The 23,671-nt window shown below is 44.5% G+C and overlaps 2 protein-coding genes across 4 annotated transcripts in view; one reads left to right on the forward strand and one right to left on the reverse strand.

The window, feature by feature from the left end:
- Positions 1–3,544: 3,544 nt before the first annotated feature.
- NME3 (NME/NM23 nucleoside diphosphate kinase 3) lies at positions 3,545–10,718 on the reverse strand. The gene is made up of 5 exons (XM_083152861.1): positions 10,578–10,718; positions 8,138–8,268; positions 7,137–7,238; positions 5,369–5,481; positions 3,545–4,213 (listed from the first exon to the last, which is right to left on the reverse strand). The coding sequence occupies exons 1-5, from the start codon at positions 10,621–10,623 to the stop codon at positions 4,096–4,098; spliced, it is 510 nt and encodes a 169-aa protein (XP_083008987.1). The 5' UTR covers positions 10,624–10,718; the 3' UTR covers positions 3,545–4,095.
- Positions 10,675–23,671, forward strand: part of COG7 (component of oligomeric golgi complex 7) — a 61,581-nt gene continuing 48,584 nt past the window's right edge. The window contains exons 1-5 of one of the 3 annotated variants that reach the window (XM_083152860.1): positions 10,675–10,795; positions 12,068–12,247; positions 12,332–12,480; positions 12,722–12,838; positions 13,477–13,645. In XM_083152860.1, coding sequence (XP_083008986.1) covers positions 12,082–12,247; positions 12,332–12,480; positions 12,722–12,838; positions 13,477–13,645 — 601 coding nt within the window. In that variant the 5' untranslated portion in view covers positions 10,675–10,795; positions 12,068–12,081. Of the gene's footprint in view, positions 10,862–12,067; positions 12,248–12,331; positions 12,481–12,721; positions 12,839–13,476; positions 13,646–23,671 lie in introns of all 3 variants that reach the window. The other 2 variants (XM_083152859.1, XM_083152858.1) reach the window with 2 other exon arrangements.

Genomic DNA, 23,671 nt, shown 5'->3' on the forward strand with positions numbered 1-23,671 from the left:
TGGCATTATAATAGTAATGATTCCATGTAAGCGGCGATCGCTACTCTCCACATGAGATTCTACATGTTTGCATTCTACTTAAGGAGGAACTATATTACCACAAAACTCCAATGATATAGAGCAAAGCAGTCACCCCGGTAATATTGAATCTCTAATAATAATCTATTGTAGGTTATAAACATTTACAATAATGCAAGCCTAAAGAAAAACAATACTGATACCCACAGAGCAAAACAAGAATTCTGCCCAGGATGACACAAATAGACCTTCACCCAGAAAAAGCCTCTGAATATACCAACAAACAAAATCTGTGTAGTGTCACCCACTGGCAAAATATTTTAGAATAAATATATAAAGTCCAAGAGTCTTTGATACAATAAATGTGTAAAGTCCAAAGTCCATTTCAACATCTTGACTGTCAAAGAGTGTGACTGTCAATATAAAAGGTTCATACACGTTTTCTAGATCACCTAGCTGGGGCACAGGTGCACTCATTACTCACTGACATCATGAATGATCCACAGGTTGAGCTAATTACTTCACTTGTGATTCTGTGAGGAGACCTGGAAAACATTAACTGTTGGTAGCTCTCGAGGACTGGAGTTGGCTACCCCTGGGCTAAGAAAAAAAAAAATAGTAGAAGGCTAGAGGTATGGATTAGGTTTAGGGCTGGGGTAGCCAACCCTAGTCCTCGAGAGCTACCAACAGTACATGTTTTGCAGGTCTCCTCACAGAATCACAAGTGAGCTAATTAGCTCCATCTGTGTATCTTTTAAAATGTGTCAGTGATTAAGGAGTGCAGCAGCTAGGTTGTCTGGAAAATGTGAACTGTTGGTAGCTCTCGAGGGCTAGGGTTGGCTACCACTGGTTTAGGGCAATAATACTTGCTGCACGTCTAAACCAGAAGCCATACTGGAGCCGTCAGGAGCAGGTAAGTCCCCATTGGGCTACTGTAACATGTAATTATTCCATCACTGTCTACACCAGTGGTTCTCAACCTTAGTCCTCAGGACCCCCCAACAATTCACGTTTTCTAGGTCACCCTGCAGGAGCACAGATGCACTCATTATTCATGGACACAAAGTTTAAAAGATGCACAGGTGGGGCTAATATTACTTCACTTGTGATTCTGTGTGGAGACCTGGAAACCGTGAACTGTTGGAGGGTCCTGAGGACAGAGGTTGAGGACCACTGGTCTACATGATGAATTTCAATATTATGACAGTGTCATGATATATTAACAAAATTATATCGCATTCTGTAATAAACATGGGGGTTCTAGGTCACAGAACACACAACCTGCAAAACAAAAACACACCTGCCATGCTCCATTTTGCCACCTCCTAACAAGCCCGTTATGTAGGTTAGTATGCAGTCAGGATTGGGTAGCGTGATGTTCCTTAGGAGATCATTATGAAGCTCTAGCTCAGAGATAGAGAATATTTGTCCCTCCAGCTGATATTGAACTACACATCCCAGCATGCCCTGCTACAGTTTTGCCATGCTAAAATGGCTGCAGGGCATGCTGGGATGTGTAGTTCAATAGCTGGAGGGCCAATGGTTCTCCATCCCTGCTCTAGATGTACCACACGATGGGCAGTCCATTTTTAAGCCTACAGCATAAATCCCAGGAAGATATTCAATGTACTTCCGACTTTACGAAACATTCAATTGTGCCCATGTAACCCTATCAGGCATGTTATGGGACCTTGGATATTGTACCAGCGCTACACCCCTCGTACTAGCTGCTGTGAGCAGCACACCTTCTCCATACCGCCTTCATGTTATAGGACCTCTCCACGATAACATTGGTGCATTGCTAATTTATAATGAATGGAGTCAAAAAGTTTTTTGGAACAGATTTTATTACAAAAAGGGACGGAAGGATTACAAAACACTGTTTGCGATCTCCACGCTGTAAACAGATTTTACATTCTCCGCAAGTGGTCTCATTACTTATGACAAGGATTTAAAAGTGTAAAACATTTGACTGGTTTCCAACTGCCCGCAGCTCTGTGTGTATTGTGCCTAACAGCCGTTGCGAGACCACCATCCTGTGGGCTGAAGCAATGATTCTCAGAAGACAGCCTATCACCCAAACAAAAACTAGTGACGTCACTCATTCCGCACTGGTAACTGGTCCTTCGTACATTCTCATTGTATTGGTTTAGTACACTCAAGAAAAAGGAAATCTAGGTTGTACAGAACATGTAGAGATTTCATTACTCAAAAGCTGGCCCATACATTACAGCAACGTCTCCAAGGGAAACAGTTGATGGCGACCTGCCCAGCAGCTTCCCGGACAGCAGGATCGCATACGATACACCATCTGTGGTCATTTTGCATACAATGTATCGTATGCAACCCCAAGTGCTGTCGGTGGCTGTTCAATTTAACAGATCCTATGTGTAGCACTTGCGGTCTAGCATATCTGATGCACACAGGATCGGCTCTAAAACACATGCGGTCGGCAACTTTACACCCAAAACGGCGTAAGTGTATGGCCAGCTCAACTGTGCATCAATCAGGCACTGTATACAGATAGTACAGTTATCATTGTGCTGGAGCCTCATACTTTACTTTTACCATCAGTCGTTGTCGCTGTCCAAGTATGGACGCACTTTTTACCATTGGGACAAAGCATTTTTTGTTTATTATATTTTATACAAATATACATTAAAACAATAAAAACGATTAAGTCCCAATGGCACATGCAACAGTTATGGCATGTCGGTATGAGCCACAACTTCCAATATTTGAAAAAGAGTTAAAGACCATGTATTCTTTCAGGACCTGGGACAGTTCCGCCTACATAACTGGAAATTCTAGCGGTTATGGAGTGCCAAGGTTCTCCATGATTGCGCTATATGTTATGCAGTTACAAAAAGCCCCACAGGTTTTATCCTATAACTGCGCTAATGTCAATGAATGATATGACAGAAGACTGATCCTCTCACATCACCAAAGGAGGATTTTAAAAATGACATTAAATAAATACATTCAATGTTTTGTCATCTCGGCAACTAGAAGTTTCAAGAATGTCATAAATGGATATATATCCCAAGTGGGACAGTGTAAAGCAGCGCTACCTTCTTCCCTTTAGGACGAGGGGGCTGTCAGAGCTGCAGCCCGGAGAGGAGACAGTACTTCTGCCAGTACAATATATTTGGAAGGTTCGGGGATCGGCGCATATACACATACGCTGAGGGCTGCATCAGCTGCAGCCCATAGTAACTGGAAAGGGCTGACTGTAAGGCAGGGAGCAGCTTCCTATTGGAAGTGTTCTCTCTGTTAATAGCGGACAGACTAGCAGGTGAGAAAACACTGCCCCCTGGCACCGTCAGTCTGGTGTTTGATTACCAGACAGCAGTTCCAACGGGAGCTTCCCTGCCACCTCTGTCCCACTGCCTTAGCCGCCTGTCACATTCAGCAGTGACGTCGGCGGCAGGCTGGGGGATGTTCGCGGCAGCTCGGGAGGACTCGGGTACCTGAGCGCTCCCGAGTCCTCCCGAGCCGCGCCGACCATACCCGAGCCTGCCGCCGACGTCACTGTAAAATGAGTGATGGCTGACTCGCGGGTCAGGGGAGCTCCGGCGTACCGATCGCCAGAGCAAAGGTGATGGGTGGGACGACGACACTACAAGGTTGTGACGGGGGGGTGGGTTCTAGAGGTGCTGCGCCAATTGTGCACGCCTGGACACCTCTGGCGCGCACCTACTGTATATTAGTGGCATGGCAGTAAATTTTCCGGGACAGCTCGCTGCGGCAGCGCAGCTGAGCCCGGAAAATTTACTGCCATGCCACTCAAGTGGTTAATAATGCTTAAAAAAAGAAATTCTGACCATTAGGAAGTTTTTCCCCTGTGGCTGTTGCAGTAAAAAAAATGTTTTATCCTTTATAAAAGAAAGGATTAAGTACTGAGAAGAAAAAAAAAACACACACACACACAAATGAATGCTATTTGGACAGAACGTGTGCTTGTTTCTACCTGATTAAATTGACATTGATCCCCCTTACATTCTGGTGTCCCTGAATCTTTGTAACTGTCCACGTGTGATCTGTAACAGCCCCATATCTCCCTGTAGTCTCAGCGCCTTATTCGTAGATCCAGCTCTCAGCATGATCATGCCAGCAGGTGACCTCATCAGGCTGGAACCAGAGAGAAATCTCGCGCTGAGCGCTCTCCCTGGAGTCGCTGCCATGGATCACGTTCCTGCAGAGAGAAACCGTGTAGTAAGGGTAGACAAAGACAGGGATGGGGAAATGTATCAAGCCTTGGAGAGCGAATGTAGAGAACTGGCCCAAAGCAACCAATCAGCTGCTGTCATTTAAAAGCCTTGTGCAAGACAAATATAGAATCTGATTGGTTGTTTTTGGCAATTTCTCCACACTCTGGGGTGAATTTATGAAGCTTGGAGAAGTGTTATCTATCCCCATAAAGAACGTTATGAGCAAGGTGATAATGGTTCAGCCAATCAGCTCTTACCTGTCAATTTACATATTGTAGCTGATTGGCTAAACCATTATCACCTTGCTCATAACGTTCTTTATGGGGATAGATAACACTTCTCCAAGCTTCATAAATTCACCCCTCTGTCCCTTGCAATATCTCCATAGCCTGGCCCGTACAAAGAGATAAAGTACCAAGCAATCCGGTCCTAACTGTCAGTAAAATGGCAGTTTGGAGTTGATTGGCTGGTACTCTCAATCCAATTTACCTCTCCCCAAGCTTTGATACACAAGCACCCGTGTCACAGGTATACAGTGTAGCTTTCCTTTTTTTGTGAGTTAATGGCAGGAGAATGCAGCACATTGGATTCACTCGGAACAGGCAACACAGAAATCCATTGAGAGAAGACATTTTGTGGTCCTGCCAACACTCAAATACCGCCTACATCATCACTAGAAACCACTGACATCACAAGCAATGTCATGCCCTAGTGATGTCATCACGCCATGTCCCAAGTGAGGGCAATGCTCTTGCTGGATTGACAAGGTACAATCCCAGCAATAGTGGTTCAAGCCACTAAATGTCTGTCTCCGTTGTGTTTAGGGACAATTTAAGATTGGTACAGTTAGTATGTATTATCTTATTTAGCCATTATAATGTGGCTTACATTATGTTCCCCCTAGAGATCACGGTAAACATTTCACTAAACAATGACCCCTCCTACTCATACAGAATTACACAGAATACATCTCTCGAAATGGCAGGTTTATATTCTTTAATATATGTTACGGTACTGCATATCGTACTATGCTGAACATATATTAAAGAAAAACAAAACTGCTACAGTACTTCTAGAAAACATTTTACTTTTAAACAGACAGAGTGGTTGTGAGAGTTAAAGTTGAATTCCCAGTCTACCTGCTGACATCCACACAGAAATCTCCCCGTATGGTCCCCGGCAGGGAGTCCGCTGGGTTGGTCTCTCCCAGCATAACCCGCGCCGTCTTCACCACATCCAAACCCTGCCAAACCTGCAAGAACAAAAGGTCCCGAGTTAGATAAAAGGCACAGGAACACATTGCACTGGCTTCACTGGCAGCGGCTTCCCAATGAAAGTGCTGTCTGCTAATTATATAGACCCTCGCCAAAAACAAGCCACCCTCTCCGCAGAAATCCCTTAGCTGGCGGCATTGAATACTGCCCAAATATGGTTTACAAAAGGAAAAAGTTAACACATAGGTGAACACATGAAAAAATATATATCTTTTGGACTATTTCCACGTGGATCCTGACTGGGAATGGTAAAGTGCCCACATGTAGCAGAGCGAGCCACCTTGGCTGGGGCATGGTGATCAAAGCAAGCCATAAGGGGGATACAATCGACTAATTTGGAGAACACATGATAAGATCTACAACCCATTGTACCATAACAAAATGGATCACTTTCCAAAACGGATACTAGGACATGTATGTGCATTGGAAGCTGATGCAGGTTAGGTCCCTTCACTTCCATACCAGACATCCCCTCCATCCTATAGTCCAGGATAGCTTCCCAAATGCGTATGGACCTTCAGCTGTTGCAAAACTACAAGTCCCATCATGCCTTGCCACAGTTTCGCTATTAGGGAATGCTAAAACTACGGGATGTGTAGTTTCACAGCATCTGGAGCGCCATCGTTTGGACATGCCTGTTTTAAGGGTACTCTGTATGTATTGAAGGAAGGGAGGCTGGGTTTACACCTGATGGAACGTGGGAGGCAGGTGCTTCCTGTGGTACGCTATTAGTACTGTATATATTATTTATACTGGGGAAGAAGGGAACACTCAAGCTCCAGAGCTTTAAAAGCAAACACTTAGAAATGTTAGTTGACATTGAGTCTGCTGATTTTTCCAACAAACACTGATCAGTCACACACTAAGGGCAGTATTCAATGAGAATATTCTCCGTGCATGGCGAGAGTTTTTTTTCTCTCGCCGTGTTTATGTGGAGATTCTCCATGTTTGGAGATTCTCCGTCACGGCACTTTAGAGAGTATTCAATGTGGCTGACACTCTCCGCCCCTCGCGGCGAGTCTCAGCCAATCCGGCGTATGAGGTGACGCCGCAGGGAGCCTGAGGAAGGCGGCAGGCAGGGAGATGGAAGTCTCCCTGCCTGCCCCAGAACATATGTGGGGGGGGGGGAGGAGGTGGGCTCCCTGGGAGAGCCAACAGGGGACTGGGTATTCACTGCACCCGATGGTGCATATGTAATGATCAGGTGCAGTGAATATATAATGAGCGGCTCTCGGCCCCCTGCTGGCTGCTCCTACACGGAGAGACACGGCGAAAATCACTAAGAAAGACGGTGAGAAGTGCACGTTGAATAGGGTTGCTCGCTTTTTGAGAGCAAAAGTCTCCGTCCAATGCGAGAAAAGCACAAACTCGCCATAAAACACGGCGAATTTTTCTCATTGAATACTGCCCTAATAGTGGCAGATGGGGATGCTCTGTGGTAGAAGTTCCTAAACCCTTTATAGTGAAATGAGATTTGTGGTGAGAATTGTTACTTGTCCTCTGTTTAGTTTTGTTACTGTAATGTAATATCGCGTTTATCCTGTGTTGTTCTTTGTGCTGTATGTAGAGTGCTGCAAACCACTTGTGGGGCCTTATAATAGCAATAGCGGGAAGGGGAGAGCATATTCCTCACCATGGCAACCACGGGTCCAGAACTCATGTACTTCACCAGCCGTTCATAGAAAGGCCTATCTCGCAAAGCAATGTAATGTTCCTTTAAGAGCCCCTCGGACGCCTGCGGAGAGAGACAGAGTTAAAAAGAGCCGTACATGTGCAAATCCACACAGCAACAATACACTCATTCTGCTAGTGTTACAGTGACCATAATGGAGAACCTGAGCTGGTGGTGTGAGGCCTGATAATCATAGACTGTATATAATGCAACATGTATGGAGATCTCTATTCATAGCCTGAAGTGGGGTGGATTGGGCAGGACTGGCGATACTGATCGAGTCTCAGGCCGTAAACAATCATCCAGTACAATATGCTGAATGATAATCTATTAGATAAGAGGTCTTGCATCAGTAGGGGCCCCAGCCGAGGGCTGCAGTGCAGTTCAAAATTTAAATAGTGGAGCCACACCACACCGACACCAACTGCCATTCCAACCTGTCTATGGCAGTTGGTGTTCCTCCCATATTTAAATTTTGAACGGTGCTGCAGCCCCTCCTCTGAAACCTCCACTGGCCATTCATCGAATGCAAAACCCTTTCAGGTCCAACGCCTAGTCAGACTCAACAGCCCTAGCGCTAGTAGCCGATCCAATGGCGAGCCACTATAAAATAAGAACATTAACATCGTTCAACATTCAATGTAGACCATTTTTGAATACAAAAAAAATAAAAAATACAATTCATTTAAACCAGACCGCTTGAATTGGGGGGAAAAAATTGGACTGCAAAGGGTTAAATGGCAACCTAAAGTTTTCTTCTTCATCGGTAATATAAAATACAAAAGGCATACTGCAACATTCTTTGCGCTTTTTTTTTTAAAATTAATTGCGCTTTATCTTGTTTAAATTTCCAGTAACCTTCCTCCCAGCAGCTGAAACATCCTTTATAGTACAAAACAAATACCAACTTTCCCAATTTTACCATTAGAGCTTGAAGAAAAAAAAATTAAACACACGCCCACCTGCATCATCTTCAGAGCAACCAGCCGGAAGCCCTTCCGCTCAAAGCGCCTGATAATCTCCCCAACCAGACGTCGCTGACACCCATCAGGTTTGATGGCTAAAAAGGTGCGTTCATTTACCCCTGTCCAAGCTGCAGAGAGGACAAGGATGGTAAGATAAAGTCACAGCCAGTCACGCATGTACTTAGTGGAGGGATAGGAGATCCAGGTGTAAGGTGGCACAGAAAGGGGGTTAAGGCAAGATGATCCCAATACAAAACATGGGTGTGGATTATTATGCGCCATACACAAGGGGCTACTGAACGTCTGTGCTTAGCGATGCAGTTGCGCACAGATCGCTCAGCGCACAAGGCTGCACCAGTGATGCATCACAGCCAGTGTTCTCTGATCGATTGTGTTTTGATGGATCAGGCAGGTCCAAACTATGGCCCACCAACTGTTGTGAAACTACAATTCCCATCATACCTTGCCACAATTTGATATTAGGGAACTATTGCAAGGCATGCTGGAGGGCCACAGTTTTGAACATGCCTGAGCTGACAGTCAATGGTCGACATGCGATAGGTCAACAAGTAAAGGTCGACAGGTTCAAAAAGTCAGCCTAAGTTTTACACATTTTTCTTGTCATAGTCGACATGAATCCCCAATTCGTTTATCGCTCGCCATGCTTCGGGCTTGGTGCCTGGCTATGTTCCGCACACTTTTCGCTCCAACATGAAGTGTGAAAAAAAAAAAAAAGGATCATTAAAAATTCATGCTGTGACCTAGCATGTCGACTTTGTGGTGTAGACCTATTGACTGTCTATATAGACACTGTAGCTCTATCAACCAGAACCACAAGAGCGTGCAGTTACACATCACATCAAAACAGAGCAAAGTGAATAAAATAATGCTCCATTTCACTTATTCCTTAAAATCAAATATACAGGTACACATGAGCCTGATACTACTGACAAAATGCCATGCAGAGGCTGGGATAGTGGCAGGACAAAGAGTCCTGAAGCACCCACAGAGCTGCCTTCTACATGGCCTCCAAAAACCAACAGAACTATAATCACAGGGTGATGCTGATTTATATATCAGCGAAGAGAAATAAAATAGATGATTGTTGAGGAGGATGGTGGAGAGTTACAAACCTGGTAATTACGTATATATCCGTGCCTAGTGGGGCAGTACAGATGGTGTAATGGTTAGCATTACTGCCTCACAGTGCTGAGGTCATGGGTTCCATTCCCACCATGGCTCTAAGTGTGTGTACACACGGGGCGATATGGCTTCCGATGTTGCTGATATAGTGAACATCGGAAGCCAGATCGCATGCTTTTTTAGGGCTTGCGAGCCCGATGCGCGCTCCCGTGTGAGTGCAAGTCGGCGGTCAGATAGAGAGGGCAAGCAAGACTATATAGTGCAGATATGCACTAAATAGTCTAAATTGTGCCACTGACTGCATGCGAGTCCCGATGCGATCTGATCGCATCGGGACTCGCATAGCACGGCAAAGCTACCGTGTGTACACACCATAACTGTGCGGTGTTTGTATATTCTCCCCGTACTCGTGTGGGTTTCCCCCGGGTACTCCGGTTTCCTCCCACAATCCAAAAATATACTGGTAGGTTAATTGGCTCCCAACAAAATGAACCCTAGAATGTCTGTGTGTGCGTGTACATGTGGTAGAGAACATAGATTGTAAGCTCCACTGCGGCAGGGACTGATGTTAATGTTCAACTATACTCTGTAAAGTGCTGCAGCATATGTGTGCGCTATATAAGAAACTGGTAATAAATGAATAAATAAAATAGTGGAGAAACCTCTTCTAGAGACTAGGGGAGAACAAACCCTGCTGTGCACAAGTGTCCTGCGTGAGCAGGTGGCAAAGGGAACAAGCTAAACGGGTCATGAAGGTCGGCCTCTGGTGGGGGGGCATGTCTGCCTTTCCTGGTCATAGAAAAGACACCAGCATAGGGCAATGCCAGGTCTCCTGGACAATGACGGGCATGGCACATGTGGATCAACGCCCTTCAGCCGATCATAACTGATACCAAAAAGTAAAAAATTGGGCTGCCAGATGCACAAAGAACAAGCCAGAGGTGGGTGCCAGTGTGGGGGGTGTCAGGTTACTACTGGTGATATGCAATGCAGGTGGACAGGTAGGGGCAGGTTGGTCCTCACTGCTCCCTCACAACGTGTTGCAGAGCGAAGAACAAAGCAGTGTATTCAATATATAGCACATCTGGTTGTGCATCCTGCAGAATGCAAAATATTATTATACAGTACACTCATATCCATCAATCTATATCTCCTCCTCCCTTTACCAGGGATGCCCAATGCCACTCAATGCATAAAACTACAGTGTATACCCCCTCCCCTCTCTGGTAACCCGAGCCCACGATCCCCAGTTACTCCCACTCGGCCCTTGCTCATCTGCCCCGGGGGCTCTCACCAGTAGGGAAAATGTGCGCAAAGATGGTCAGCACCAGACAAATCATGGCGAGAACAGCGGCGGCAATAGGATTCGGGAAGGCGCACGGAGCCGCGCACGCTACCGTAGCCGGCACACAGGCGGCGGAGGCGCGCACGTCACCAAAGCGAGCGCTCTGACAGGCCAGGGGGGGCGCGCACGCTGGCTTCCTTAAGGAGCCGCCCCCTTCCACGGCGCAGGTACCGGTAGTATAGTAGTGACCGGAGGTTTGGGAGAGGACCGGTGCAGCCCTGCGCTGGCCGTAGGTATCCTTTGGGCGGCGCTGTCCTAGACCGTTCTTATTTCTATCCTAGTGTACAGCAGCTGTCGTCAGTGTTCAGCACTGCCAGGCTGTGCATCCACAGTTGTTGTAGAACTACAAATCCCAGCAGACTGACAGCATACTTGGATTAGTGCCTTTGTAAAGTTGGCCATACTGTACAATGATATTAGGTCCGAATGCATAATTTTGATGGGTTGTGCGATCGATTGTGTGCACATCGTGTGGTATATCGGTACAATGCGTGGTCTCACCGGTCGAGAGGTCGCTCCTGAGTTCATACATGCTGCAGTCGGCTTTGCTTGTAGCCGTAAGCAGATCGTATGTGCTTTTAAAACACATATGATCGCTAGTTCGTATACTTTCGGCAGGGTTATATATGTTGAGCCCCTTCAATCCTGCCCTGTGAGTAGCAATAATCAAGAAGGCACCGCCAATGGCTGCATAGGATGTTTGTCCCCTAGCCAACATTTTTGTGTAACCCCTGTCCCCCCTGTCATGTCCTTATCTGTACTGTTACTTGTTTTTACCTATCTGACTGTTGCAGTGACCAAGTGGCGCTGCCTAGGTGCTGCGCAGCTCAGCAAATATATGTTCCCCTTGTTCATATCTTAACCCACATCTGTACGTGTTTTATACATATCTGTACTGTCACTGTTGAACTGTTACCTTCCTGGCTGTTACACAGCAATCCAAATCTAATTCCTAGTATACATAAGTATACCTGGCCAAATAAAGCTGATTCTTACGACATACAATCAGGTCGTTCCAGTGTACTGTAATGTCCAGCTCAACACCCAAAGGTTGTTTAAGCTTGCATGATGACTATAAGGTCCTATATGTGCAGCAATGACTTTGATGCTAATAATGTAACAATGGCGCCATTGGTTTGAGCTGTAAATTTATTTATTTACAGTTTCTTATATAGCGCAGCATATTCCGTTGCGCTTTACAATTGAATGTTGTGATTCCTGCTATTGGGGGTTATGGAGTTCTTGAAAGCTGTGTAAGGTGTACGCTGTTACGTTGCATATATATATATTAGCAGTTATAATTATGACATAATAGTACATAAATTACTACACACACACACACACACACACACACACACACACACACACACACACACACACACACACACACACTAGTGATTTGGACCTGCTTATACGGCATGCTCTTGCTGTCCCCACAGGCCGTTCCTCTACAATGGACTTCTCAAGGTTCCTAGCCGATGACTTTGAGGTGAAGGAGTGGGTAAATACTGCGTTTAAGTCTGTGCAGAAAGACGCGCCTGGGAAAGTAGATGCACATGCCGCAACCCTGGTTATGAAACTGCAGTTATTCATCCAGGAGGTGAACAACTCGGTGGAAGGTACGTAAGATTAGCGTTCTCTCTGAAGGAACAGCTATCTTATTGGTGTGGAAATGCGTTGGTGACCGCCATGTTTCCCCACAGAGAGTAGTCACCAGGCCCTGCAGAACATGCCCCGTGTGCTGCGTGACGTGGAAGCTCTGAGGCAGGAAGCAACGTTCTTGAAAGAGCAAATGATTCTGGTCAAGGAGGACATCAAGAAGTTTGAGCAGGACACGGCACAGTCTATGCAGGTGAGCAGCCAAATGTAGGCTTGGGGAATTTTGTGCGAGTTACATACTGTATATTTTAAATGGCAATCATTTACGCAGCAAAACAAGGTTGGTATAAATGATTTCTGGTTTATGGTAGTAGAGGTCTCGCTTCTATTACATTGTCTACTTGAGGGCCAGGTATAATGCATTTCATCCTGCAAGGCCGCCGGACTCGAAACATGTTATACCCAGCCTGAAATCTCTTGTGTTCTTTGACCAGGTCCTGGTGGAGATGGATAAGGTAAAGTCCCGCATGCAGCTGGCTTCAGACTCCCTTCAGGAAGCTGATAAATGGAGTACGCTTAGTGCAGACATTGAGGAAACCCTCAAATCACAGGTAGGTTCATTGTCGAGGCAAGGTGCAACTTTGGAGCTTGCCTCATTGCCCTCACTGAAGATATACACACACTGCTCATGTGTATCACATTGTTCATAACAGAGGTCCCAAAATTTAGTTCTCAAAGACCCCCCACAGCTTACGTTTTCTAGGTCTCCTCACATAATGACGAGCAAAATAATTAGCTCCACCTCTGAATCTTTTAAAATAGTAAGTAATGAGTGCACCTGTGTACCGGTTAGGTGACCTGGGAACCATAAACTAATGGGGGTCCTTGTGGATCAAGTTTGGGAACCATGGATTTAGAATATATTATATGGTGGAACACTAATCTACATTTTTAGTCCCACCCCATAACCTCTTTCTGCTACTGCCCCACCGCCTTCTTTGCCTTCTGCTCTGTCCCCTTTGCCCCCTACAGTGTTCCTGGAGGCGGCAGCCCTGGTTCTACTCTTCATACTATGAAACATGGGGTAAAGTAGACCAGTGGTGGAAAAATTCCTTTACACAATGGCTTTCTTCCATCTGCTGTCCGTATGTTAAATGTATGAGTGGGTATAGGAAACCTAATGGTAGTTCCACCTCTGAAGCCTTATTATATCTTCATGGGTTTGAATAGTGGGTTCTCTCTATTCCAGAACATCACTGTAATCTCTGAGAAGCTGACCGGTATGCAGGTGAGCCTTACAATGCTGGTGGATACTCCGGATTACTCCGAGAAATGTGTGTACCTAGAGGCTCTGAAGAACCGCTTGGAAGCTATGTGCAGTCCCCAGATAGTTGCTGCTTTCAACAGCCAATCTACAGGTAAGAATATAATGTGTATATAGGTTGGCTTCTGCTAAAATAGATTAAATGTTTTTTTTTGTTTTTTTTGTGTAGGGTTCTTATTACAGCTTCTACCGCTAAAAACAACTTAGGATAGACCACACAGTTGTCTGTATTAGCATTTACCCAGTGCCAGATCAATTTCTATAAAAAAAGTAACGGAATTACATGAGTGCGCATAGTTACTGTGCATGCATACAGCTCCAGTATTGGCGTAGGTAATGAGGTTGAATTGTAGATGGGACACTAAGGGCCAGAGGGCGATAATTGTGAGTGTTTGCATTCTAAAGGTGGCCATACACTACTGCGAGAAGTCGCAGCAGTGTATGGCCAGCCGATTCCCCCCCTTAAGCTGCCCGCAACCTTCCCGGGCAGCAGGATCGCATGAGATAAATCGCACGCGGTCCTTCTGTATGTGGCAGATCGCATGCAATCCTGTTACCCGCTGCAGGGAAGATTTGACCTCCGGGACCATGCACTGGATCGAATGTCAGACCCATCCGATTTGGCCTGTTTTCACCCATCTTCTCGGCCCGAATCGGATAAAAACAGGCCAGATTGGACTAGTGTATGGGGAATTCCTTCATAAATCACAAGAATAGGACCCTGAGGAATGTTATTCTTTCAAGTTTGTATGGTGGTTACTTTTTTTTTTTATAATTAAGATATTTGTCACAGTCACAACTTAAGTTTATGTGAAGGGGCAAAGTTCAATATCCCTAATTTCTAGTGTGGTATCCAAATAACTTATTTTGGTAGCACTGCGACTACGGGAACATTTTGAACCAAACTTGTTATGCATGGTGTGATAATTATAATTACTGTCTCACCACACTGAGGGCATGAGTTCAATTGCCACCATGGCTCTAATTGTGTGGAGTTTGTATGTTTTCCCCTTAATTGCATGGGTTTCCTCCGGGTACTCCTGATTCCTCCCACAATCTAAAGATATGCTGCTAAATTAATTGGTTCTCTAAAAATAATCATTGTGTGCGCATTTGCAAAGAAATGGGCAAAGTAATTATTATCTGCCTTCAAATTCCGTGTTTCCAAGATAGTCTATATACTGCCACCCCAATGCAGCGTTCCTTAAATAGCCACGTATAAAGTTTGGCAAATCTTGGAGTGAACCTGTTTCCCATGGCGGTCCTGTGCATTTGTAAATAAATTTGTGTCTCAAAAGAAAAATAATTATGATGCAAAATAAACCTCATGGAAGATAATAAAAAATTACTTGACGTCTCTAACAAATCTTCCGGTAAATAATATTCAATTACTGATCTCTCCAATTAATGTGGAATATTGGTATAAAAAGCGGTACTTGTTTCCTAGCACGGCGCTCATCGCATACCATAAGCCTTACAATGGTGAGCGCAACCTTTTCATACCTCCACCATCCACATCGGCTCGCCACGCTTCGGACTCGGTGGCTCGCTGCGCTCGCCACACTATATTAAAATCAACTCCACGCCGACGTGGATAGTGGGGGTATGAAAAGGTCAGACGACGCGTACCGCCACCCCTCGTGGGCTCGCCATGCTTCGGGTTGCATTTAACATTGTAAGCACCCATTATGGTGCTTATACAATTTAAAATTGTATAGGGGGCCATTTAACATTGAAAAAACCCATTAGGGTGCTTATACAATTTAAAATTGCATCACATGCGGGCATATGGCATGCGATGCGATACAATGAAAGAAATGCCATACGATTGAATATTGTGGGCGCCGTGCTAGGAAACAAGTACTTAAAAAGCTTTTACAAATTAAATGAATCTTTCCGTTCTATAGTAAAACCTTTTCGAAGAAAGTGCTTTGTATCTCAGATATAAGACTCTAAAGAATCACATAATTTTGTAGGTGAGAGCTTAAAAAATATGATAAATTTGTGGTCGTTGATCAAACACTTGAAATTATGATAATGTGGCTTGATGAATTGATTGTAAGATTACAAAAAGTTTTTTTGTTCTCATTCTCCCCAAATATACGGATTCATTTTCTACTATTTTTATATTTATTACTAGTACTTCTTACTTACTGGGGCTTAAATGAAGCTTTAAACCTTAATTGATAATTAAATTAGATCATGCGTCTTTTCCCTATAACCTTATGAATAAAATAATATGCAGATGTGAGAGTGTATAGCTTCATAATGTGATTTAAAAAAAACTGCAGGTTTTTAATAGTGTAGTGTGTGTCTTTTTTTTTTAATTATTATTATTTAGCACGAATGTAGATCACTTTGTATGTGCATCTTCCATTATACTGTCACATAGCGACATCTAGTGGCAATTAATGTTAATGGTCTTAATATTAATTTTGAATATTGGAATATAATATGGAGTAACCCTTAGAGTGTTTCAAGATGATAGCAGCAGCTCTATAAGTCCCCCCTGTTAGTGGAAGACGACAAATAGTTAGATTATATAGAAGTAATACAGTGCCCTGTATTAATACCACCTCCTTTTCAAGATGACGCCGCTTGTACATGGGGGAATTTAACACCTTTATTGCATAAGAATCACAATAATTATAAAAACAGTATTTTCTAAAACAATATAAAAATGATCTTTCCAATGAAGTTGATGCTTGAAACCCTACGCGTTTCATCTCAAAACGCGTAGGGTTTCAAGTATCAACTTCATTGGAAAGATCATTTCCAATGAATCTTCATCAGGGGAAGATTCAAAGCAAATAAATAGATTTAATGACTCCCTTCAAATAGGTTCTTCAGTGACCTAAAAGTCAGGAAAAAATCCCCAAAGGTTGAAAGACAAAAAGTATATGAAAACACTACAGGTTTTTTCAAGCAGGATGGAGCATTCTGGTGGAACTGGCACTCCTCAGTTTGAATCAGCTGCCTGGGTGCCTTTGTAATATAGACACAAAGCACTTAGGTAAGGAGAGAGCCACCTGCAGGGATTTCTCCCCTGCATGGATTTCTCCCCAAAAATGTATTTTGGATATTTACTGCATTTGGACAGTGTTCCTCATCATATCATTTAGGGGGGTAACTTACTGGCCACGGTAGTCATTATTAGACTTATAGCCCTTTTTCATGTGACAAATGTACCTGTTTTCACAAAAAACACATAGGATCCTCGAAAAGCTTGCAGACTGATGTGTTTTTGTCGAATACTTATCAAGGATTCGGTTTTACTTGCGCAAAGCAGATAAAATAAAATCCCAGAGAAGTGGTGGCCTCGGGGCTAATTGGATATCCCGGGTTAGTCAATTAGCCGAAGTGGTCTAATTGAATAATAGCAAATACCAAATTACTTAAATCTGCTACCTAGTTCTGTCGTAGAAGGTATAATTTTACTTTACCAGTCTTGAGATAAGTCTGAAGAGAAACAAAGTCTGCTGTAATGTGTTCCAGGTCAGCTAGTAGGATAAAGGCATAAACGCGACATTACAGAGTTTCACTGGTGATCCACCTCAACCCAGAACCTGCATACGGGGACAGACCTGGCTAACTTCAGGCACACAATAGGGTCAAGAGCTATTATTGTTATTAACGTTTATTTATAGGATGCCACAAAATGGCCGCAGCACCATACTCTTAAAACAAAATGACAGAAATATTGCAAAAATATAAAGACGATCTATAACTTAAACCAAAGTCAAGGGTATAGGAGACAGGAATGTAAGCAATCTCTCAGCAATCATTGAGTCTGAACTCACTTAATGGAAGGACAGAGAGTCACCAGTGGGTATCACGGAAATAGAGGGAGTAAACAGAAGGATGAACATTGAAGGAGGATGGGTGTACAGTCAGAGGTGATGATCACTTATAGGTTTGTAAAATAAATTATGGATGCTGGCCTGTAGAAAAACATAAACTTTAAAGGAGTGGAAGGTGGATGATTCTGATAGAGTGAGGGAGGGAATTCTAGAGTAGCCGGGAGACATGTGGGAGGAGTTTATACTGTATGTTGTGGTAGATGGGGAGCCAGTGCAGTCATTTTTAAAGGGGTGAGAAGGCAAACAGAAAATTAGCAAAAGTAGTAAATAAGCCAATGGAAGAGTTTGTGATAGCTTGAAGTTAGGAGATACAAGTAAATGGTTGAGTAGGAGGTCACATAGGACGAGCTTGCAGTAACCTAGAATGGTAAATGACAAGTGCATGGATGAGAGTTTGGTGACGAGCTTGCAGTAACCTAGAATGGTAAATGACAAGTGCATGGATGAGAGTTTGGTGACGTCTATGTATGGTATGATGTGAAGGTGGAAGCAGCAGGATAGTAAGGCATGTGGGGAGTGAAGGAGACGGTGGAGCTGAGGATGAGACAAGATGGGCAGTTGGAGAACAGAAGTGAATGTTGTGTTAGTGTAAGAGGGGGAGATAAAGGGAGTCCTAGATGGAGGAACACCGTTTGGTTTTAGTTCTAGCTTTATGAGCTGGTATATAGATAGAAAGAATAATTAAGGTGTGCTTACACATGATATGGGACACCATCAGCAGAATCCGAAGTTAGATGTGGCCTTTGGATATAGCAGAGACCACCATAGTCAATGCAGTATCCGAGGAGTGTTGAGAATGAAGGTCTGGTTGCAGAGGGCTTGCTAGATTGTGTAAGCAAGTGTAGGCTGTGGCTTACACAATGGGCCGTATTTAATGTGGCCAGCGAGGGGGTTAAACGGTGAGTATGGCCGAAAACAAGCGACTCTCGCCGTTTAACCCCCGTGATGGCCGCTCACCTAATTCTACATTCCGGGGGAGTCCTCGCTGTCAGAGGACGGCAAGGATTCCCCCAAACATCGAGGCTTGTGGCTAATGCAGAGAGCCTGCTGCATTTAGCCGCGACCTCGCTGTTTTAGCGGCTGCACACACTGTTTCCCTGTTGCTGCAAAAAACAGCGATGGAGAAATCAGCACTACTCGCTATAACTGCTTGTAAAAACCATTGAATACTGTCCAATGAGGGAAAGCCACCAGTGGGAATAGACGTTAGTTAGGGTAGGGATGGTATGCGCTGCTCACATGGGCTCTGATTAAGACCTGATCGCTGGGCTTCGAAATCCTGCCGCTGCACCGATCACCTTGCCTTCTCCCATGTGCTCAGCTGTGACTGCGATACCAGTCGTGCACATGAGGGGAAAACCATTCAACAGTACTCGCCATCTAATGGTTCCCCCTCGCGTCGCATCGGAGAGTAATCCCGGACTTACTCAGTACTGCGATGGCCGCGGGGAGATGGAGGCCCGGGTAATGTCGGCAGCCCTCCCGCCCAACAGCCTGAGAACACCTGTGTTGTCAATCACCCTGCGGGCTGCAGGCTCCTGTCAGATGAGTGGCTAGCGGATGACATACTGCGGGCCGTAGGCAAACATGGTAATTTGAAAATCTATTTCGGTTTGCGAGGGGAAGGAGAAGGGTCTGCGGGTCTCAGGAAGCAATTGAGCAGGTTTCTGCTTGTGAAAGGGGATACAATTCTTATCTTTTGATCTTCTTAAGTAGAGCATTTTGGTGCAGTGGCGGTAGATATAGAACAGTATTCAATGAGCATTTTGGCGATGTGCAGCGAATCCTGTTTAGGATTCGCTGCACATTCACCACTGCCCGCCGCGTTCCGGAGCCTCGCCGGGTCCAGTATTCAACGAGTCAGGGGCTCACTGCCCCTGACCGGCGAATTTTAACTCCTGCGGCGATGCCGCAGGGAGCCTGAGGACGGCGGCAGGCAGGGAGATGGAAGTCTCCTTGCCTGCCCCAGAAATGTTTGTGGGGGGGAGGTGGGCTCCCCGGGTGCCAGACAGCACAGGCTGCCCCCCGGGATAGCCAACAGGGGACCGGGTATTCACTACATCCGATCGTGCATATGTAATGATCGGGTGCAGTGAATATATGAATATCTAATGAGCGGCTGAATAAAAATAGCATGCCCCTCCTCAGAATAAAATTCCTGATTTTTTGACACCAAATGTAAAAAACAAAACACTTTATTTTAAAAGTTCACATTCCACTTCACCATAAAAAGATAGCGATTGCTACTCGGTGAATCATGGCGATAAAAACCTTGAAATGTATTCACCATCTGGTCATTGAATAGGGTGATTCACCGTTTTAGTAAAAAAATCGCCGTACAGCACGAAAATAGCACAAAATCGCCATAAAACATGGCGAATCAGCCTCATTGAATACTGCCCATAGGCTTTGATGTGTGAGGGTTTCGAAGAGATTTACATTTATTAAACAAGTTCTGATCAGAGGGGCATGGATCACTGGATAGACAGCAACTAGGTTGCCATGACTGAAGGTTGACACAGGCATTAGGTCGACATCAGGTTTTTCACGTTTTTTTTGTCCCAAATGTCGACACAGTTGGGCACACTATTTTGTTCTCCTACAAGTCAGTAGTTACAAGTTAGATAGGTTGAACTCGATGAACTAACGTCTTTTTCTTCTACGATCCCCATGGCAGCCATACTTAGGGATATTTCCCCTTTCCTCAGCTTAGACAGGGTGATTTTTTTCCACATAGGCTCCGCCCACCTCAGGTACATAGGCCTACTCCTCCCCTTCCTCTATGTCTTTTTTCCTGTCTCCTATTAGTTTAGACAGGGCAGGGTGTTATTTTAATTTTCAGGGCTCACCTAGCAGGGGGGAAGAAGAAGCTGCAGGGAGACCTGTTTTCAGCTCTACCCTGCACTTATGGATAGACGCAGCGGCGCATAGGAGAAATTCACCTGTCAGCGGCGATGGTTCTCCGGCTGTCACGGTAAGCTCCGGGTCAGCTGAGCGGCGAGTCACATCCCCGTTTCTGCGGCCAGCCTGTTGCAGAGTCTAGCGCGTCTCCTCTGGCGAAGCTCACAGGGAGATAGCGGTACATGCCGGCAGTGGTACACGCCGGAGCGCGTCTACCGGAAGTAGAAGTCCCGGATATTGCGGCTCTATGAGGGGCATTTTAACAGGTCTAGTGACCTGCGTTACAGAGTACTTCCGGGTATACAGCTGGGGATAAAAATCAGGCAGCCCATGCTGGTTTATTCAGTTGCACTGGTCTCTGTATGTACTGGAGTGTCTGCTGTTGCTGCGCATCATGGATCCTTCCCCCCATAAGACTGATACTGCTCTAGCGAGGTGAGTCTGCAGTTTGTTTTTTGTTCATTAGAAAGATATTTTATTTTTAGTCAGTAATAGATATATATATATATATATATATATATATATATATATATATATATATATATATATATATATATATATATATATATATATATATATATATATATATATATTGCAGTGTGCCTCCTTCTCCAAGCAAGAAATGTTCTTCCAAGAAGAAGCATACTACAATCAATTGTGTTACCGGGTTCCTACAAAGGCAACAAATGTGGAGAATGTACTAAAACTCTGACACAAGACAACCAATCAGAAATGTTATCCCAGCTGATGGATTGGATGAAGAAATCCTTTGTGACCAAAGAGGAGCTTACTCAGTTACAGTCTTCTAAGAGGTCAAGGTCTCAAACAAGTTTAGATTATGATAATAGATCTGAAGATAAACAAGAGGAGGTCTATGTTTCTTCAGGTGAAGAATCCGGGGAAATTAAAGAGGAAAGCTCTTTTAATTTGGAACTGGTTCAAAGCGTGTTAAAATACATACATAAAGCTATTGACTATAAGGAGCCTGATAAGCCTGTGGATAGTCAGGATATTCTGTTTGAAGACCGTACTAAGGCTGGCAGATTCTTTCCATTTCATCGGGTGATGAAGGAGCTGATTGCCAAAGAATGGTTGTCAGTGGATAGAAGATTGGGTAAGATACCCAGGATTGAAAAGATGTATCCGTTTAAGGATGAGCAGCTATTAAGCTGGTGCGAAGTTCCCAAAGTAGATGCTGCGGTGGCGGAAGTTACCTCTAAGACCACGATTCCTTTAGAGGATGGTGCTTCCTTTAAGGATACCATGGAGAAAAGAATTGAGAATTCATTGAAGAAAACACACATGGCATAATCCATTTCTATGAGAGCAGGCATAGCAGTGGCGTCGTCAGCTAGAGCGCTCAGATTATGGAGCACTGAAATGCACAAAGATATAGAAGAGAAAATATCTAGGCAGTACTTGTTGAAAAATCTGGAGATTATGCAAAAGACTATACAATATATATGTGAAGCTTCTCTAGACATAAATTCTTTCTCTGCTAAATCTGTGGGAGCAGGGGTAGTGGCTAGAAGAGCTCTCTGGTTGAAGAATTGGAGTGCGGATGCAAATTCAAAAAATCGACTAGCATCACTACCCTTTGAGGGAAATTTTTTGTTCGGGGCGAAATTGGATGCTATGATCCAAAGAATAACTGGAGGAAAATCTGTTCGCCTGCCCCAGGATAAGAAAAATAAATTTCCTATTCCTACTTCGTCTAGACAGCAATTCAGAGACGCCAGAAGTTACCGACCGGGGCGACAGTATAATAGAAGAGGAGGTGCTCTGTCACGTAGTTCCTTTCGAGGTGCGAACAGAGGAAATCCAAGACAATGACTATCGTCAATCAGGTCAGGTGGGGGCGAGACTCTTAGAATTCGCAAGCATTTGGGAAGAGTCTATCCACGACAAGTGGGTGATCACAGTTGTGAAACAGGGTTATCATTTAGAATTCCAAAGTTATCAACCAGCAAACAAGTTTATGAAGTCTCGTCCTCCAGAGAACAGGATGGAGAGAGTAGCTCTAACAAAGATAGTGGACCAACTGATGCAATCAAGAGCAATAGAAGCTGTACCAAGAGCACATTGGAAGAAAGGGTTTTACTCAAATCTTTTCTTAGTAAAAAAGCACTCAGGCGATTTCAGATCTATCCTAGATCTAAGAAGATTAAATATGTATCTGAAAAAGACAAGATTCAAGATGGAAACCCTAACATCCATACTGGTAGGGATCAAGAAAAACGATTTCTTAGTCTCTCTGGACTTAAAAGACGCCTACTACCACGTACCCATATATCAGTCAGACCGAAGGTTCCTCAGATTCTACCTGTTGGGTCATCATTTTCAATTCAGATGCCTCCCCTTTGGCCTCACTTCGTCGCCCAGAGTGTTCACAAAGATGCTGATTGTCCTAGTGGCACAATTGAGACTAAAAGGAATACAGATATGGCCCTATCTGGACGATCTTTTGATTGCAGGAAGTTCTGTCAATCAGACAAGACAAAGTTTGTCGATAGTGATACACTACCTGGAGAAACACGGCTGGGTTATAAACATCAAGAAGAGTCAACTACAGCCATCACAGAAAATACAGTTCCTTGGAGTGTTAATCGATACTGCTCAATTTCGAATCTCCTTGTCCAAGGAAAGGTGTGTAAAGATACAAACCTTGGCTGCAGAACTTCGGCACAAGAAATCGATCAATCTAGGCCTAGGCCTTCAATTGTTGGGAATGATGACCTCGGCGATAGGAACAGTGCCTTGGGCACAATGGAACATGCGTCCTCTTCAGTGGAAGCTCCTGCCGTATGTGAGGCTGTCAAAGAACAACCAAGAAAGAATTCTCTTGGGAAGGGAGGTAAAAGACTCCCTAAAATGGTGGATACAAACCTTGGCTGCAGAACTTCGGCACAAGAAATCGATCAATCTAGGCCTAGGCCTTCAATTGTTGGGAATGATGACCTCGGCGATAGGAACAGTGCCTTGGGCACAATGGAACATGCGTCCTCTTCAGTGGAAGCTCCTGCCGTATGTGAGGCTGTCAAAGAACAACCAAGAAAGAATTCTCTTGGGAAGGGAGGTAAAAGACTCCCTAAAATGGTGGACACAAGATCTAGAACTCAAGTCAACAGACCTTCAACTACCTCGGTTCATCAATCTTACTACAGATGCAAGCCTGGTGGGTTGGGGAGCGCATATTGCGGAACACAACATTCAAGGGAGGTGGTCTCAAGAAGAATCAGAGCTGACGTCGAACGTGAGAGAAGCCCTAGCAGTATGGCGAGCTATTTGTCAGTTCAAGTCCCTGATAGAAGGCAAGCATCTCAAGATCTTCTCGGACAATATATCGGTGGTAGCACACC

This window comes from Crinia signifera, chromosome 7 (genome assembly GCF_055691185.1).
Source record: "Crinia signifera chromosome 7, ASM5569118v1, whole genome shotgun sequence".
NCBI lineage: Eukaryota > Metazoa > Chordata > Amphibia > Anura > Myobatrachidae > Crinia > Crinia signifera.